The 17,193-nt window shown below is 42.2% G+C and overlaps 2 protein-coding genes across 15 annotated transcripts in view; both read left to right on the top strand.

The window, feature by feature from the left end:
• dlg5a (discs, large homolog 5a (Drosophila)) overlaps nt 1-12,484 on the top strand; it is a 40,112-nt gene extending 27,628 nt beyond the window's left edge. For all 3 annotated transcript variants that reach the window (XM_085477570.1, XM_085477571.1, XM_085477569.1), the window contains 12 exons: nt 366-528; nt 1,942-2,075; nt 2,926-3,090; nt 3,176-3,359; nt 6,120-6,268; nt 6,984-7,154; nt 8,478-8,668; nt 8,754-8,897; nt 9,097-9,224; nt 9,415-9,524; nt 10,079-10,188; nt 10,282-12,484. In XM_085477570.1, the coding sequence (XP_085333696.1) occupies nt 366-528; nt 1,942-2,075; nt 2,926-3,090; nt 3,176-3,359; nt 6,120-6,268; nt 6,984-7,154; nt 8,478-8,668; nt 8,754-8,897; nt 9,097-9,224; nt 9,415-9,524; nt 10,079-10,188; nt 10,282-10,385 (1,753 nt within the window). In that variant the 3' untranslated portion in view covers nt 10,386-12,484. The remainder of the gene's footprint in view (nt 1-365; nt 529-1,941; nt 2,076-2,925; nt 3,091-3,175; nt 3,360-6,119; nt 6,269-6,983; nt 7,155-8,477; nt 8,669-8,753; nt 8,898-9,096; nt 9,225-9,414; nt 9,525-10,078; nt 10,189-10,281) is intronic.
• Nucleotides 12,485-16,751: 4,267 nt separating this feature from the next.
• Nucleotides 16,752-17,193, top strand: part of kcnma1a (potassium large conductance calcium-activated channel, subfamily M, alpha member 1a) — a 150,838-nt gene continuing 150,396 nt past the window's right edge. For 9 of the 12 annotated variants that reach the window (XM_085477559.1, XM_085477557.1, XM_085477567.1 and 6 more), the window contains exon 1: nt 16,774-17,064. In XM_085477559.1, the coding sequence (XP_085333685.1) occupies nt 16,774-17,064 (291 nt within the window). Of the gene's footprint in view, nt 17,065-17,193 lie in introns of all 12 variants that reach the window. The other 3 variants (XM_085477566.1, XM_085477564.1, XM_085477565.1) reach the window with 1 other exon arrangement.

The raw sequence follows: 17,193 nt of genomic DNA, 5'->3' as shown, positions 1-17,193 counted from the left end.
TGATTTCACTTTTGTGCACATTGTCTCTGTAAAGCTGCGGTTTCTTCTATAGGACGGTCACAATGTGGCACTCTGCAGAGATGATCCACTACATACCTGTGGGTGGGGGGTGGTATTGAAGCTTGGTGTTAAATATTCTTAAATTTGAAGATAAGCTTTTTATTCATAACTTATTTAGAATTTGAACCAGATGTAATTTTGTGTAACTTAAGGAAAAGCCCAGTCAGGAAGTAACTCCCCAGATCTGTAAGGAAACATATTACCCTCACTACCTTGTACTCCTGTGTGGTGACCTACTTATAACTGCATTTATGTGATTCTGTTCATTCATGTATATATTTTTTTTTCCTCTTTTCCCCCATTAGGCCATACCTGGAGGAACCCCGCAATGTCATTGTGCACAAAGGTGCAGAGCCTCTGGGCATCTCCATTGTCAGTGGGGAGAACGGAGGAATCTTTGTGTCTAAAGTCACTGGAGGTAGCATCGCCCACCAGGCAGGACTGGAGTATGGAGACCAATTACTGGAGGTATGAACAACCTACTGTTGGTCAAAAAGGTTACATACCTTCAAGCAACATAAATAAGAGTTTACTGGCAGATGCCTGCAAAATAGAAACACAGTAATACAGATGCCACAAATATATTCAGTCTTCAAAGGCACAGTCATTTTGCTGCCTACCATACATTTATTCTGTTTGGCTTCACTTCCTGGAGGACTGTATTCATTAGTGCTGAAGCTGTTCCCAGTATTTTAATACTTGCTGAAATGCCTTTTTCTTTTTTCCCTCTACACAAGTAAAATAACTGCACAAGCTGTCACATCAATTGTGAGTTTACTGTAGCTGTAGATGATGCACAGTTTAGGTAGTAAAAAAGAGAAACACTTAGTAGGAATGTTTTTGAAGTGAAGAAATATACCCCCACTGCGTTTGCAGAAATTTAGCTGCGTGTTCCATAATTTTGATTTATTTCACCATCACATAAAGTAGTGGAGCCTTTAACAGTGCTTCGGCTTGTCGCTTCCCTTTAAGTAAGAGCCACAGCGTCTGGGCTGCTCCAGTGTAACGTGCCCTCTTCACATTTTTACAGGCATGCAACAGCATATGAGTGAGTCCAAAAAATATCTTTTTTTTCTTCTTCTTTTTTTAAGCATATCTGTTTCGAAGCAAGATATTAATAGATATGTCACCGATATATTTATTATTAGTTGTTGAAGCTCAGTAAAAATGAAAGCAGATGCCTCCTTGATCTGGAGCTCTGACTATTATAATGTATTTTAAGGGCTGAGGTGCATGCATTCAGCTCTACATTCATGCATATGTACACTCTTCCTTTTTAATGACTAGTCAGCTCTCATAACTCATAACTACTTTCTTCACCAATTGCTGCAAATAACTGAAAGCATAGGTGTCAAACATAAGGCTTGGAGGCCAGAATCGGCCAGGCAAAGATTCCAATCTGGCCCACTGGATGGCTTTGGAACAAGTAAAGGAAGGCATCTTGCATCTAAATTTTGGACTTTTAACTGTATTTTCATAGGTTTTATAGCAGTTCCTAGTGATAAAGACACCCCCCCCCCCCCCATTCTCATTTATACAACACAAAGTAATTAACTAATATATAAGCAAATTAAATAATTTTTTTTAATGTTAGTGAACTTTTCTGTCTACTCTAGAAATTTGTCTGTAATTTTACGTATTGATTCTTAAATTGTAAAAAATAATTCTACAGCAACATTTCTTTATCATGTAGATAAACAGAGGTACTTCTTTTTCTTCGTTTCACTTGTCCTCCCCACTTCACATCAAAGCTATATGTGGCCCACAATTTAGAATGAGTTTGACATCCGTGACTTAAAGCATTTAATAGACTGATAATAGAATATATTCCCGTGTCTTCCTTCATTCCCTGTCCTAATCACACTTTTCTCACTTTATCAGTACAATGGCATCAACTTGCGGAACGCTACTGAGCAGCAAGCTCGTCTCATCATTGGCCAGCAGTGCGACACCATCACCATTATGGCACAGTACAACCCACACATGTACCAGCTGGGCAACCACTCTCGCTCGAGGTAATGTGGCGTTAGTGTAGGGTTAGTTTTTATCGGAATCTCAGCTGTTTCATTTGGCTAATTTTTAAATCGGTTCCAGCTGCATTTTAAATACACTGTGGCAGTGAGGCCAGGTGTTACATCTTATTGACTTGCACTTTTCTAGCTGAGTATACATAAAGTAATATCTGAAACAGCACTTGATCACCCAGGTGAAAAGATTAACTTTGTAGCTGTTTGTCTTTAAATATTAGAAATGTGCACAGAGTCAGACCAACACAAAAGGTTTTAGGCTCATTTCAGCATTGACTGTATCTTTTTTTTTTTTAATAAGATCCTGACACATTAAAGTGGACCTATTATGCTTTTCCTTATATTCTGCCATGTATATAATGAAGTTTCAAATAATGAAGCCAGTGTAGGTACAAGCTAAAAGCTCGGGGTTCATATTGCCCTTCTATTCTTTTTTTTTTTTTTTTTAAATTGTAATAGGTCAGCTTTAAAGCATCTCCACATATGCAGAATATAACAAAAAAAATACTAATACCTAAAATGATTCATCTGTTAGCCTGATGCTTTTCTATTATTTAAATTCTTGTGATCTTTCACCAGTTCTTAACGAGAGAAAACGCACAATATAAAGCAAGGAACAAAGTTACAAAGTCTGAGTCACTCTAATTAAAATTAATGCACTTGGCCAGTTTGCACTGGGTCCAATAAAAGTTGGTGTTAATCTAAATTTGGACTTTTTTGATACTTGGATTGGCTACAGAATACGTTCAGGTCAAATAAAACATTTGTGACATTTATGAAGCGCATCAATCATAACTCCCTTTTTAATGCAATCAGTGTAACCTATTTTGCACTGCAGCTCCCGTCTGGAGCCGGTCAGTACTCAGCCAACTCCGCAGGGCAGTGGGGCCGCTACACCTGACAATCACTCCACCATCGATACACTCAGTGAACAGGACGAGGGCACACTCACTCCCTCCTCCAAGCAGACTACGCCCACTACCAGCCCTCACAATTTTATCAGGTACACATGTAGGCAAAGATGGGAAGACAATTACACACACAATTACACTTCATTATCTCTGTAACTGACTCTTGTTGCCCTCCAGGATGCCGTCTGAGGGGGGCAGGAAAGCGGGTGAGCCGCGGCTCGTAACAGTACGCAGGCCTGGGGTGGAAGTAGGGGTCACACTCTGTGGAGGAAACCTGAGGGGTGTCTACATAGAGAGTCTGGATGAGGACAGTCCAGCTCGAGGTCCCGATGGGCTGCTTCCTGGGGACCTCATCCTGGAGGTAGGGACATATACTGTAACCCTACCCCACATTCACAAACAGACACATGGAATTTTATAATGGACCTGGATAGATTTCATACAGTATATTCATATTCAGTCGGATGGGTAACTGGAAAGATCAGTCATTTTAAATTTGTCATTTTTGCATGAATATTGTATTAGTAACTAGTAAAAGCCTCATTCATGTTTTGTTCTGTAGATGCAGTGTTTCCCTAAACGCCTCACTAAGACAGACACGTGATGTTACTGTCTTGAGAGGAGACATGTGATCTGACCTCGATAAACCCAACTACCAGCTATACACTACATGTCTGAGCAGGACAAGTTTGCTAACTGCCTATAGGTGTGCAAACCCAGTCATGTTGGCAATTAAATGTAATTGTCTGCAAAATGGTCCTCCAGCTGTTTCTGTTTAGTTCCACTTACTATTGTTGCCCATGTCCCAACCTCTTTTAGACATGCTGATGCCATCAAATTCATTGTATTCTATTGTGGAGAAAAAAAAATATGGGTGCATGAGATTTGCAAACCGTTGCATTCTGTTTTTATTAACATTTTACACAGGGACTTTTTTGGGAATTGGGTTTATATGCTCTTTTTGTAGTGGTTTTGTTTGTTTGTTTTCCTGCACATTTCCCACAGTTTGATAATCTGATCATAGCAGCATGGCTGCAATTTACCGTAATTGCCTGCCGTTCAGGTGGTTTGTGGTTGTGAAAGTGTCATGCAAAACTTTCATTCAAGATATGAGAGAACTGATCATCCAAATGAAATCATACCTGAAACAGCATTTTCAAACATAAAGATGTGTCCTTGTTTCCTATAGATAAACGGTAAAAATATTTAGGTGTAATACCAGCCACAATACTAATTTGTTGTTTTGCTGTGTCTTGTAACTTTTTGTGCTATTGTTTCTTAAAACAATAGGGGGTGGTGGTCCCCATCTTTAAGAAGGGGGACCGGAGAGTGTGTTCCAACTACAGGGGATCACACTCCTCAGCCTCCCTGGGAAAGTCTATGCCAGGGTGCTGGAAAGGAGAGTTCGTCCGCTAGTCGAACCTCGGATACAGGAGGAACAATGTGGTTTTCGTCCTGGTCGCGGAACACTGGACCAGCTCTTTATCCTCTCCAGGATACTTGAGGGTGCATGGGAGTTTGCCCAACCAGTCTACATGTGTTTTGTGGACTTGGAGAAGGCATTCGACCGTGTCCCTCGGGGTGTCCTGTGGGAGGTGTTGCGGGAGTATGGGGTGTCTGGCCCATTGCTACGGGCCATTCGATCCCTATACAACCGTTGCAAGAGCTTGGTTCGCATTGCCGGCAATAAGTCGGACTCGTTCCCGGTGGGTGATGGGCTCCGCCAGGGCTGCCCTTTGTCTCCGGTTCTGTTCATAATTTTTATGGACAGGATTTCTAGGCGCAGCCAAGTGGCGGAGGGCTTTCGCTTTGGTGGCCTCAGAATCTCATCTCTGATTTTTGCGGATGATGTGGTTCTGTTGGCTTCATCGGGTGAGGGCCTCCAGCTCGCACTGGAACGGTTCGCAGCCGAGTGTGAAGCAGCGGGAATGAGGATCAGCACCTCCAAATCTGAGGCCATGGTTCTCAGCCGGAAAAGGGTGGAGTGCCCACTCCGGGTCGGGGATGAGTTCCTGCCCCAAGTGGAGGAGTTCAAGTATCTCGGGGTCTTGTTCGCGAGTGATGGGAGAAGGGAGCCGGAGATCGACAGACGGATTGGGGCTGCAGCTGCAGTAATGCGGACGCTGCACCGGTCCGTCGTGGTGAAGAGGGAGCTGAGTGTAAAAGCGAAGCTCTCAATTTACCGGTCGATCTACGTCCCTACCCTCACCTATGGCCACGAGCTGTGGGTAGTGACCGAAAGAACGAGATCGCGGATACAAGCGGCAGAAATGAGCTTCCTCCGAAGGGTGGCTGGCCTCTCCCTTACAGATAGGGTGAGAAGTTCGGCCATCCGGGAGGGGCTCAGAGTAGAGCAGCTGCTGCTCCACATCGAAAGGAGCCAGCTGAGGTGGTTCGGGCATCTGATAAGGATGCCTCCTGGGTGAGGTGTTCCAGGCATGTCCCACCGGGAGGAGGCCCCGGGGCAGACCCAGGACACGCTGGAGAGATTATATCTCTCGGCTGGCCTGGGAACGCCTTGGTATTCCCCCGGATAAGCTGGAGGAGGTGGCTGGGGAGAGGGAGGTCTGGGCCTCTTTGCTTAGGCTGCTGCCCCCGCGACCCGGCCCCGGATAAAGCGGATGAAGATGGATGGATGGATGGATGTTTCTTACAACTTGAGTGCCAGAAAGTGCTGGCATTCCCCCCCCCCCGCCTGTCTTTGTTTTTCATTGATTTCATTGATCTCGTCTTCATCTGTGTTCTCTCCCACTTGGCAATTTCTCCAGAACATCACAAACTCATACAAGACAATTCCTGCCATTCTCCTGTTTTTTAGCTCTCTGCCACAAAAAGCCTGCAGTTGTGAATTGCCATGCGGCTTTGTCATCAGGCGGCACAGCATCAGTCTGTCCGTCACACTCGCATCCCGTTTGTTTTCTTCCCCCATACATGGCACAAATCAATACTGCGATGCTTTAATACAGCTGAAAGCTCGGAGGAAATCTTGTTTGCTTGTGCACCATTCACATGCCGATGAAATGATTACAGGAGTGTAAACATTCATCAGATTTCGCCCTTTTTATTTTCGTGATGTAACGAGAAATAAGCCTCCCTTTTTTCGCATTCTCCTTTCTTTCAGTACAACTCGGTGAATATGAAGAATAAGACAGCCGAAGAGGTTTATGTTGAGATGTTAAAGCCTGCGGAGACAGTCACATTAAAGGTGCAGCATCGGCCTGATGACTTCAACGTGGTCAAAGATATTTCAGGAGATGGCTTTTACATTAGGTATGTGCTTGTACTTGCCTTAAACATACGGTCACGTAAGAGTTTTGTGATCCAGGTTTCTAAAAAGAGACCGCTAATTTTCCCACAGCAGCCTCATCTCTTTTTCTTCTGCTAAATATAGAACCATCACGAGAGAGCCTTTGGACAAGCTGGACTCTTTCTCATCTAACCAGTTATGTCCCAGATCCACTGTATCACTGCAGCGAAGCTAATCACGCTACAGATTTAGGTTATCTGATCTCAGTACACACCAGATGCAACACCACATCCATTTTAGTTCTCAGTGTTTGCCAGGGCATTAGAGATTCACGGTGTATGAATGGAAAATTAAGTTCTATAATAGTCACTTTTATTGTTGGGTGTCAGTCTGGGCGTTGTTGCCGCAGCTGCTGCAGTCACTTGTCATATAGGCAAGTGGGCTTGTGATGTCATCTGCAGTAAATATACTCAGCTTCTGTGGCTGTCATAGACGGGCTGCTCGGGAGTGACTTACAAACCTCCAGTATGAGGAAAGCAAGGCTTATATTGAAAATGAAATGGACACTTTCTTTCTTTTGCTCATGTGTTACTGATTCTTCGTTTTGTTCTCTTCACACTTATCTTGTGTGATTCCTCACCTCCTTTCTCACTTTATCAACTTCATGCTCCTCTGCTCCTTTCGTTCTGCTCCGTTCTTCATAACTCCCCATCTATCTTTGTCTCTTCCTCCCACCAGAGCACTTTACGACAGGGTGGGGGAGGCCGAGGGGGACCTCAGTTTTAAGAAGGATGACATCCTGTACGTGGATGAGTCTTTACCAAAGGGCATCTTTGGGACCTGGATGGCCTGGCAGCTAGATGAGAACGCGCAGCAGATCCAGAGGGGGCAGATCCCCAGCAAGTACATGTGGGTGGAAACTGCAAATACACAATATATTTCTATCATCACCATTCATAAACAATTTGTACATCACCATTCATATTTACATTGCTGTCGTCACATTTACAGTTGTTGTGAGTACAATATTGACAGTTTTCCTTTTTTCTTCAATAATAATAAAAATCTAAAGAAAAAAATAAATGAAGGGAAGGAAAAATGCACACACATATTTAAAATCTAACAGACTTTAGTATTAACGTCTCGCTGTTGTTTAAAAAATAAAAATAGGTCTTTATCTCCAGAAAAATGATGTCGTTTATTCCATCAGATTTCCCAAATTCTATCCAACCACATATGTTGGAAGGTCGAGCTTCAAGCATCTAATTGCAATGCATTTAATTTAGTTGCTGCTGTCAGTGGTAATTATAACAGATATTTATACTCAGGAATTAACCCGGGACCTTGGGCTCTTTTGCGTGATTTTGGTGAAATACCATCTTGAGAACTTTGTGTGGCCATCAAATTAGGTCAAGAACAAATATGTGTAGAGAGCTTCATAGAATAGGTTTCTATGGCTGAGCAGCTGCATCTAAGCATTACATCACCAAGCGCAATGCAAAGTGTTGGATGCAGTGGATTACAGCACGCTGCCACTGGAACCCAACAGAACTTCTTTAGTATGAATTAAGGTGGAGACTGCAAACCAGCCTTCTCGTCCAACATCAGTGTCTGACCTCACAAATGTGCTCCTGGAAGAACGGTTAAAAACTCCCATAAAAGCTTCTGAGCCTTGTGTTACAGCTGCAGAGAGTGGCCCAACATCATATTAAGTCCTATGGATTAAGAATGGATATCACTCGAGTTCATATGTGTGTAAAAGCAGAGGAGTGAATAGTTTTGGCAATGTAGCGTGTATGTGGGCAAATTTTTGCCATCACTTCTATTGTTCTGAAAAATCAGATTATAACCTTCCATTTGAATTCTCCATGAATCTGAGCTTGTTTTTTCCCATTTCTTACACATATTTTTAAGCTTGTAGCAGCTGTGACCATTATCCCTGCCATGCTGCTGCAATTTAGGAAGCACATTTAAAATCACTTACATTTGTTTTTAAATTGCACTGCAAGATCTTATTTTTGTCGTACTGCAGAGGTGTGGTGCTAAACAATATGCTTCTAGTTTGTCTTGGCATTAGGAACATTAGTCAATAGCATTTAAATTCTGATTAAAGGTGATCCTGTTTTGGAAACCAACTCCTCAACTGCAGTCTAATATCTACAATAGGAATCCAAACTGACCTTTGGTTTGGATTCTCTTACATTAAAACTTTGTTTTGTGTCTGTTGTGTAGGATGGACCAAGAGTTTTACCGCAGACACAGCGTGACGGAAATGAAGGAAGACTCCAGTAAGACTCTCTCTGCAGCAGCCCGCAGATCCTTTTTCAGGAGGAAACAGAAACACAAACGCAGCAGCTCCAAAGACAGCAAAGAGATGGTGGCTTTGGACACCATCAGCACAGACTCCATCCCCTTCCTTGATGGTGCGATCAAAGGCTTAGATGTGTTGTTGTAGTAGTGGTAGTTGAACAGCATTTTTGATTGGCCTGCTTGTCCTGTTTTATTCAGACTGTGTGAGCTTGGCATACCAGCGAGTCCAGAAGGTGGAGTGCACCTCTCCCCGACCAGTACTCATCCTCGGGCCTCTCACAGACCCTGTCAAGGAGATGCTGGTGAAAGAATCCCCCGGAAAGTTCTGCAGATGTGTACTGGGTAAGGTGATGTCGTGCAGATGTTTCAGACCTGTAAATCTGGAGAATGAATACCTCTTGTACATCAGTGAACTGCAACTAACGTTTTAGGAGGAAAGCTTTAGGGTGTAATTTAGCAAGCATTTAGTTTCTCATTTCAGTGTTTACTTTCTTTCATAGCAGGAATCTTCACTCTCGTACTTTTTCTGTCTCGTTTGCAGAGGTGATGAAGGCGTCCCAGCAAGCCATCGAGCGGGGCGTCAAAGATTGCCTCTTCATCGACTACAAGCGCAGGAGTGGACATTTTGATGTGACCACGGTTGCTTCTATAAAAGAAATAACAGATAAGGTATTATTCTGTGCTTTTCTTTCTCTTCAGATTTTATCGGACAAGATGAAACGACTGTCTGCATTTGGTCAAGATAAGCTATCACAGCTGTGGCTCTTTGATCTCTGACAGTGGACAATAAAAGGCAAGATCGCTGATGGTGAAAACGGTCGTCGATGATTGCCATTATTTTTATGTCTTTTTGATGCAGGGCTGTCACTGTTTGCTCGACATCGCCCCGCACGCCATTGAGAGGCTCCACAGTGTTCACATTTATCCAATTGTTGTCTTTGTCCGCTACAAAAACGCCAAGCAGATCAAGTAAGTATCAACCTGTTTTATAACAAATTTGGACAGCATGACTTGGGGATGTCCCGGTATTTTTGTGTGTGTGTCTGTGTGGCTGATGGATGGATGGATGGATGGATAGATAAATGGAGCAGGATAAGCCTTCACACTCTCTATCCCACCATGAACCCTTTGGCGCATCTGTAAAAGCACCACGCTCCAACACGCACTTGCATAATCCGAAACAGCTGGTGAAACATCCTGGCTCCCGCCCCCCCAAGTTGAAGTGCTGTATGCCTTTTATCACTTAATATCTGTAGGTGTTTGTTGGAAATTGTTGTTGTATTTTTAAAATTGGGACTTTAATACCTGAAAGTGTCAGTTTGTATTAAATGTTTTGAGTTATCAAAAGCTTAATTGGACACAATGGAAGAGTAGAAAAGATGGTTTTGTACACTTTTCCACGAATACGTGTTTGCCCCCATCCTGATTTCTTTTTTCTTTTTTTCTTTTTTTTTTTAAATGTGCTCTGAAACATTTAAGTGTGACTGTGATCTGAATGACTTTTTTTTTTCCTTCCCTCACAGGGAACAGAAAGATCCGATTTATCTGCGAGACAAAGTGTCTCAAAAACATTCCAAGGAGCAATTTGAAAGTGCACAGAAGATAGAACAAGAATACAGCAAATTCTTCACAGGTATGTATTCAGTCAAGTTATCTTAAAAAAAACAACAACGCACAAACAGAAAAAAAAACGCTTGGCTTTAATAAAGTATTTTTGTCTTTTCAGGTATTGTCCAAGGCGGCACCCTCCCGTACATTTGCACTCAGATCATGACTATAGTTGATCAAGAACAAAGTAAAGTCCTGTGGACTCCACTCGGCTGCCCCTAGAGGAGACGAGCAGCTATTACAGCAAGCTTCGGCTTTCATCCCCATTCCCCGCACACTAATTAACCCTTTCACACTACACCATTAGGTACACTACATAGAGCTAGTTGTGTAAATTATTGCTATATTTTTTTTAATGTTGTCTTTTGTTATGATTCCTAATCAGAACCTCGTTTATTTTGTGATGTACTCGGGAGCAGGTTAGTAGCACTGGATATCAACATTAGAGTTCTTTCAGTCTTCCCTAAGGGTTTGTGGTGGTGTATTTGTGATGCTGCAATGTAAGCGTCCGTTTACAGTCAAAAGACGAGTCTGACTATTGGTGTTCAATATTTGCTTGAATGCGTGTGCCCCGCCCCCATGTACGCAAACCTCCTTACTAATGAAGTTCAGCCACCTCTGACCCGCCCGTGTACCAGATGACATTTGTGGTTTCCCTGAAATTATGCACCCATTTGATGATGACTGACAACTAATTGTATTGTGTGTGTGTGTGTATGTGTGTGTGTGCGTGTGAGTTTGAGTGTGGAGAGGGGGGAAAAAAAGCAACATTGAGACTGTTGTACACAATTGTAATGACAATTTCAAATGAGTTGAATCACATTGATACTATGCTATAGAAATGTAATGCCAGGATCAGACATCACATTCGCGTGGTGTTTCATCACAAAACAGGAAAAAAAGAAGGAAAAAGAAAAGAAGTATCAAACCTCTTGAAGTATGTAGCTGTGGTCTTACTGAGCCCATCTCAGCAGTGATGGCCATCAAAACTCTAAACACATTGATGTTTGCTCTATGCATTGTGTTTCTGTAGTAGCTGGGTGTGTGGACAGCTTACGGGCCTTTCGGAAGTGCCTTCGGAGAAAAGGCCTGATCTGAAACCAGCCCTTGATCACTTAGCCAGAAAGCTGAGGATTTTTTTTTCTTCTTTTCTTTCTTTCTTTTTTTTCTCTGAGTTTCTAATCTGGATCCGATGTATCATTTCACCCGTGGTGGACTAGATGATTCAGAGGCTGATTTGAGACCAGTACTATGTAGAGCGCATGACAATGGCGAGGTTTGGAGGGTAGGTCGAAGCGGCGACCAACGGGTCAACTCCTCAGAATGCACTCCAGGGCTAGACAGACCACTGTGTAACTATCATTCTCTCTTTAACATATATTTAACAACACTATAGAGTATACCTTATACAGTATGCAGATACAGAAAAAAAACAAGCAAAAATATATATATAAGTATATATATATAAATATATAGTTCATGTATTTTCACTAGGTCATATGCCTAGGAACGTCTGGCAGTCAAGTCACGTCTTTGCAGGTATTAGCATGTGTTTTTCTTTTTTAATGTTTCTTTTTAAAGACTTTTTTTCTCTCTCTGTGGTTCGTTGCCAGTCACTTACGTACTCATTCAGAGACACTATGAAGCAAAATTTGCAGGGTAATGTCTTATTGGAGTTTCCTCTGATCCGTTTAAATGTTACTGACTTTTCATTGTTATTTAATTTTTTTTTTTTTTTTTGTTATTCAAGAAGCAAAAAATATTGACTACAGATATTCTGCCCTTCCATCAAACCATATCCTGTATCTTGTTGTGCCAAAATCCACTAAGTCAACTTTATCCTTTATTTCTGTTTTGCACTTGTTTTTTCTGTGAACCTTAAACATGTCACTGTTCTTAGGTTTCCAGCAGATTATGAATAGGTACTCTAATTTTTGTTGTGGCTAATTCATGTTTTTATGTATCACATCAGTTCCTTACATTTCATTGATGGCCTTTTTATTCGTAATTAGGGGGAAAGGATCACTTCTTATTTGAAATATTAAAAAGGGATCTACTCTTGCACAGTTTTTCGAACAAAACAAAAAGGTCCACGTGTTTGACTATTGGGCTAAAGGAGTAAACAGAAGCAAACTGTAATGTTACTATTTTTATGAGTAGGTAGCGTATGTTTAGAGAGCAGGACACAACGTGAAGTGGTTGTACTTGTAGAGAAAGAGTGTAGATGCCAGGTACTGATTGAATTTTTCTTTTATTAAAAAGAATGTGATTTGTATGTTAAGACATTAACATGAGAATAAAGCTCATTTTCTGTATCACAACATGGGCTCATTGAGTCTTTTTTTTTTTTCTTTTTTTTTTTGGTTAAATGACTATTTATGTTTGGGAAGTATCAAAGAAAATATGTTGGTACAACATGTACGATTTTCAGCATGCTTCTCAGTCTCATCTTCATGTTTTGGATCATGGTTTAAAGGAGAGCTGAGAGCAAATGCGCCACTAAAAATGCAGCCATGTCCTACAGAGATGTTTAAGGACAAAAGGGATCTTGTTTTACTGAAATTAGCAGATGAAATGGTTTCAGAGATGAGAAAAGGCAATTGGAAAATATCTGCCTGGAACTTAAGAAAAGTATACAATTCAGCGTCATTTCAGTGGCATAAAAGCAGCAGTATGAGCAGCATGAGACAAGTCATGCAAATTGGTTTGATCCAGGTCATTTGTAAAGGCAGCTCCATTATATCCACCAATATTTTTTTTTTTCTCCTAAATTTTGAGAAACTGGTTGTTTATCAAATACAGAAACATGAGGCACTTAATACGACTACCTGATTAAAACGGTTCAGAGACCTTTAGAGCTACATCAAACTTCTAGGCTACTTTTTTGACACAATCCAATGGGATTTGTGTCTCCCTGGGATCAAACTGTGGATCTTTTGGGAATGTGTAAATCACTACACGATGAATCAAACTGCTAAAAGTGATTTTTCTTAGATTACTACAAAGATCTCACCTTCTTTTGGACATAAGTGTGTTACATCATAATTTGGAGCGCTGATATTTGTATAGAATTGAACTTTATCACTGGGTATATTATGAACACCAGCTAGTATAAAATGATATTATTTATTGTAATTATCATTGTGTTACACTGTTAAGCCCAGTGTTGCCATCTGATTGTGACTGACCCGTGTAATCTTGATGTTTATGCTGGCCAATCTGGCACTGAATTCTTACATTCTACCAGCATCTTTTCTTTCATGTTGGATTTTTAAAAAATCAATCAGATTTCCATTAAAGACAAGTACCAAGACTTCACTATAATTTCTTTAACACAAACAAGAGTTTTGCTTGGAAAACAAGGTGTTCCTTACAAAAATGAACAAATAGTCCAGATCTATATAAGATATGAGAATCATGTTCCATGCAGCTGGAATTCTGCAGCTACTGTAGTCTGATACCTCTGAGCTCTTCATCCGGGTTCATGTGGCCCTCTAACCAATAATATCACAGCGAGTGACCACCCTACAGCTGCCTGTTGGATTCCTTGAGGCAAGAGAGCGCCCAGTGTCTCAAAAAACATCCAGCACTGATTCTGCATAATCAGCAATATAATTTCCCCAGGGATTAATAAAGTATTCTGATTCTGATATCAGGCCATGTGCTGTAGTTGTACAATGGTGAGAATAAACATGGCAGTGAAAATGCTCTCCGGAGAATGTTGTTCGAGATGTTGGCCTCAAATTACTCCCTAAATCTGATAGACTTTTATGTGCAGCTCTACTATGCAGTGCCCAAGATCTTTATGTCCTCCAAGTCTCCTCGTGCCTGTTTTAGAAAGGAGTATGGTCTCCAACCTTCCTGCTGGGGTGTCTGTTTCAAGACAGCTGCTGACAGCTCAACTGAACACGATAAGTCTGAAGTCTGACAGCGAAGGATCTTTGTAGTCCGCACTGGTGAGCCGTGGCCTTTCCAGGCTCACGTCACATCTCGTTGTTGAAGTGAGATGGATTTGTTTGATTGGCCGTCTTTTGGTTCTCCGGCATGTTGACTTCAGCATCTCCAAAATGTCCTGCAGATTACCACCTGACTGCTTTAATGCCAATCCCATCGTCTGTCCGCCTCGTCATCCTTGAGTGAAAGTTCTGCTGGCCCACAGGAACCACCCACCTAACAGCTGGCCTTTCATCAGGAAAGACCAGTTGAAGCTCCCTCTAACAGTATAACCCTCAGCACTATTTATTATGGGACATGTGCTATGGGTGCTTTCTTTTTTTTCATGAGATTTGACAACCAGGTATTATAAAATGAGCATTAATACATATTTTCATCTGAAGGCATTTGAAATCTTATTAAAAGTTATTATCATTTCACCAGTCTACCCTGAGTTCAAGCAACATTTTTGCTTCCTGGCAGTGCATCATGATGGCAGACCTAATGTGGGGCAGCATCATTTGCCTTTAATGGGACAGTTCACTGTTTTACCAGCAGGAGGACGACTTCAGAGCTGTGGATTAATGCCTGTACTTGAACAGTTATGTCCCAGGCTGAGGACTTGCTGATCAAATCTTGCTTGAATAAAGGTGTGCTTTAACATTTGTCCTGTCTGATTCTCACCAAACTTGGTGTAAATAAAGGAAGGAAATAGGAAATCACAAGATTAAGAAAAAACAACAACAACAAAAAAACTTGGAGGTTGCTACTCTTTTTCTTTTACTCTTATTAAATATGTGAACCAAAGGTGGGTAAAGTGTTGTTCTGCAAGGCGCTTCTGCAGACAGTCATAACTCTGCAGTGCTGTCATTTACAGACAGCTTTGTCTTCAGTGTTTTACACCAGTTTAACAGATTTGTAGCATTTACAGGTGCTTTTGTTTTTGAAACACTGATATTTCCAGTTTACCACACGTCTTCTTCATATGCATCGGCATGTTTACCTTTTCAAACAATCTGTGCTTGACATTAGGTCTCATACCACCAGGCTTCATGGGGGATTTGTATGGTGAAACTCATTCCCTAAAATGACTGGCTTAGAGCAACACTTGTTAATATTCCTTTCCTTGATCTTTGCTAATCCGGGCATTGCAATCATCGCAGTCCAGAAGAAACCTTTGGCTGAGCTGTCAGCTAAAGTTAAGTATTATGAAAGACATTTTGATGGGACTTCATTGCAAACGATCTCTAAGAAGTCTGGAGCCTTGTGACACAGGTGGCTGTGTGCACCTGCCTGTCTGCTGCTCATTAGAGAGGTCAGTGGTTATTCAGGGCCCTAAGCCAGCTGTATCCACATATCCTTTGCTCTGGCTGGTTACTTGAGGGCAGCCATAAACTACTGCTAGTCATAGCTTGCCGTCATCACCAATCCACACCTGTTTTTGACCCAATATGTGAGCTAAAAGCCTAAGCATATTACAGTAATTGGGAGGGGCATTTATCCTGTGGCCCAAGTTCAGTTTTTTAAATGGGAACCATGCATAGATGAAAATCCACAGACTCAGTAATTGAAAAAGGAGCACTATCCTTAATGAACACTCATTACAATAATATCCATACAGGTTGTTTTATGCTGCCTTGTATAAGAACCCAGTGGGGATGGGGTGGGAGTGGTTATCGTTTTTTTTTATGTTAATCAGGATACTGAAGTTTGTGGCTGATCAACACAGTCCCTTTGTTAAAATCCCTGCTTGTTTTGCGACGTGCGTCACTGGCGTGCAATAAAGACGCAAAGGCGCAACTGTAGCCCACTTCTTCTTTATACGTCCGAGCAGCGGACTCCGGTCGGTACTTGGAATAAACGGTATTTCTGCCCTCTGTCCGTCTTTATTATTAGCGCTTCGCTCCGCCCTCCTACCTGTAAATCTCCCCGCTCTCCTCTGGAGCGGATCTGACAGGCGCTCTCAGCTGGCCGCTCCGTGCCAGGGCTGCAGGGGACCGAATGGAGACAGCGATAACCACCCGAGCGCCAGCCCTTTTACGCAGAATTGACAACGAAAACGCCCGCAAGAAAACAGTCTTGTTCTCTGCAGTGACAGCTACACACCTCTAGAATTAAATTCGATTCATGTGCACTTTCTCCCCAGCTTTTCCAACCTTTTTTTTCTTTTCCAGTCCTCTCACATTCGATTAACGCTTCAAGAAAATGAAATCGATTCTCCGCCTGTGAATCGACAGGATACCTGAATGGAAGACGGCTAGAGGTCGACTCGCTGAGATTGGGCTGCAACAATTTTCCCCGGCGCTGTGTTTACATTAACCGAAATATCAGTGGCAGCCTCGACGGCTGCAAACGATGCCGTCTCTGCCATGGCATATTGCGTGAAAGAGCCAGAGACCCCCCTCGGAAGGAGAAGCGCCTAAGATTCGTCATTATTGCGGATTTAAATGCCTCTCGCCAAAGGCCACCGACCCGCTGTTTTGGATAGGTTCGCGTGTGCCGTGTCTCCTTCTGTCACGAACAAACAATTCACAGGCTTGTGAAAAACAGAAAGAGACTTTATCGGGTGGGTTAACATAATCTACAGCAAAGAGGGAGATTTGTTTTTATTTTTCCCAAGCAATATGGCTGGTGAGTGGGGCTGGGGACGCTGGCACAGGCTCTCCAAGGCTCCTAAATGCTAGCTGAGGCAGATGGCACGGTTCCCCATGGAAGCGACAGCTCTATGAGGACAAGCAATATCAATAATAACATAAATCCGGACTCTTCGATCTTAATATCGAGGATGGCAGACGTTGTCATCCCGTACTCGTCCGAGGTGCCCTGCGACAATAATGGCCAGCGCATGTGGTGGGCATTCCTCGCCTCCTCCATGGTGACGTTTTTTGGGGGTCTCTTCATCATTCTGCTATGGAGGACCCTCAAATATCTGTGGACTGTTTGCTGTCACTGCAACATTAAAAACAAGGTATGTCTGCTGGCCCATCAACAGTCTTTCTTTCTGAATTTGCTCGTACATAATCACTGATGCACATGCTATACACATCCTTGTGTATTTCTATGGCACTGACCTGACTTCTTGTTCTATAATGGCTTT

This window comes from Copadichromis virginalis, linkage group LG13 (genome assembly GCF_057382275.1).
Source record: "Copadichromis virginalis isolate Kocher_CV1m ecotype Utaka linkage group LG13, C_Virginalis_male_GT1.1, whole genome shotgun sequence".
NCBI classification, from domain to species: domain Eukaryota; kingdom Metazoa; phylum Chordata; class Actinopteri; order Cichliformes; family Cichlidae; genus Copadichromis; species Copadichromis virginalis.
The sequence above is the reverse complement of the archived record's forward strand: the minus strand, read 5'-3'. Positions and strand labels throughout refer to the sequence as shown.